This window comes from Cebus imitator, unplaced genomic scaffold (assembly GCF_001604975.1).
Source record: "Cebus imitator isolate Cc_AM_T3 unplaced genomic scaffold, Cebus_imitator-1.0 Scaffold28, whole genome shotgun sequence".
Lineage (NCBI taxonomy): Eukaryota > Metazoa > Chordata > Mammalia > Primates > Cebidae > Cebus > Cebus imitator.
In genome coordinates this window covers 9,824,543-9,825,397 of record NW_016107343.1, presented here as the reverse complement: position 1 = coordinate 9,825,397, position 855 = coordinate 9,824,543, and the positions used below count along the sequence as shown (strand labels likewise).

At 40.8% G+C, this 855-nt stretch overlaps 1 protein-coding gene across 1 annotated transcript; it reads left to right on the top strand.

Annotated features, from left to right (window-relative positions):
• Positions 1–259: 259 nt before the first annotated feature.
• BLID (BH3-like motif containing, cell death inducer) lies at positions 260–615 on the top strand. The gene is given in 2 exon segments (XM_037736781.1): positions 260–431; positions 434–615. Coding segments are annotated over 2 exon segments (354 nt in total).
• The last annotated feature ends 240 nt before the right edge of the window (positions 616–855 follow it).

The following is an 855-nucleotide window of genomic DNA, read 5'->3' as shown; positions in this document are numbered from 1 at the left end:
AGAGAAGGGAATAGAACTGAATAAGTACATGACCCCTTGGAAGCTGTTTTCAGTTGAGGATTTTGGTGAATGGCCACTTGAAATCAAGGGAAATTCCATGAATAGCAGGAGTTGGGAAGAAAGGAAGAGGAGGAAGGATACCACCACTTTTTTCTTCCGGTCTAGCACTGTGCTTAGGCAAAGCATATTCCCTATGAGATCTACCTTATAGAAACGTGCTGAATAGAGGGAATGGAAGTTAAACTTTGGACTTTCTTACATGGTAGCTTCAAATTGTGGTGACTTTGTTGCATTTCGTCTGGATGCTATAGAGGGCCAGAAAATACATTTCTGTGAGATCCTAGAATCTGAGCGTGTGCTTGACACAGGATGGATAGAACGAGCCTCTGGCAGTTCCATTTATCCAGAGGCAAAAGCATGCCTGCCACTGGAGAGCTCTTGGGTTCCAACAAAGAACCTATGTTGCCTAAGGAAACAGTGCTTTCTCGTACAAGGTACAGTCTTGGCTCCTCTGCCCTGAAGGGGAAGGTTCCTGGACATGTGCTTCAGAGACCTTCCTATTTAACCAGTATACAAATTGCATTGTTATGCAATTCCTCTGCTGAGGCCATATAGAAGGAGTGAGTTAGGACAAGATACAGCAAGATATTAGGACAGATTTCCCCCATTATTCAGACTGCACAACACAGAAGAAAACTTGATTTCAACAAGAAGACCCAATTTTTAACATGCTTTTCTACCTACTTTTACCCGTAACGTTTCTAAATTTCATTCAAATTGTGCAGAGAAACCATAAAATTTAAAAATAGGATAAACTGGCTAGTTAAAAGTAAATGGCATTTAATTAAAACTAAG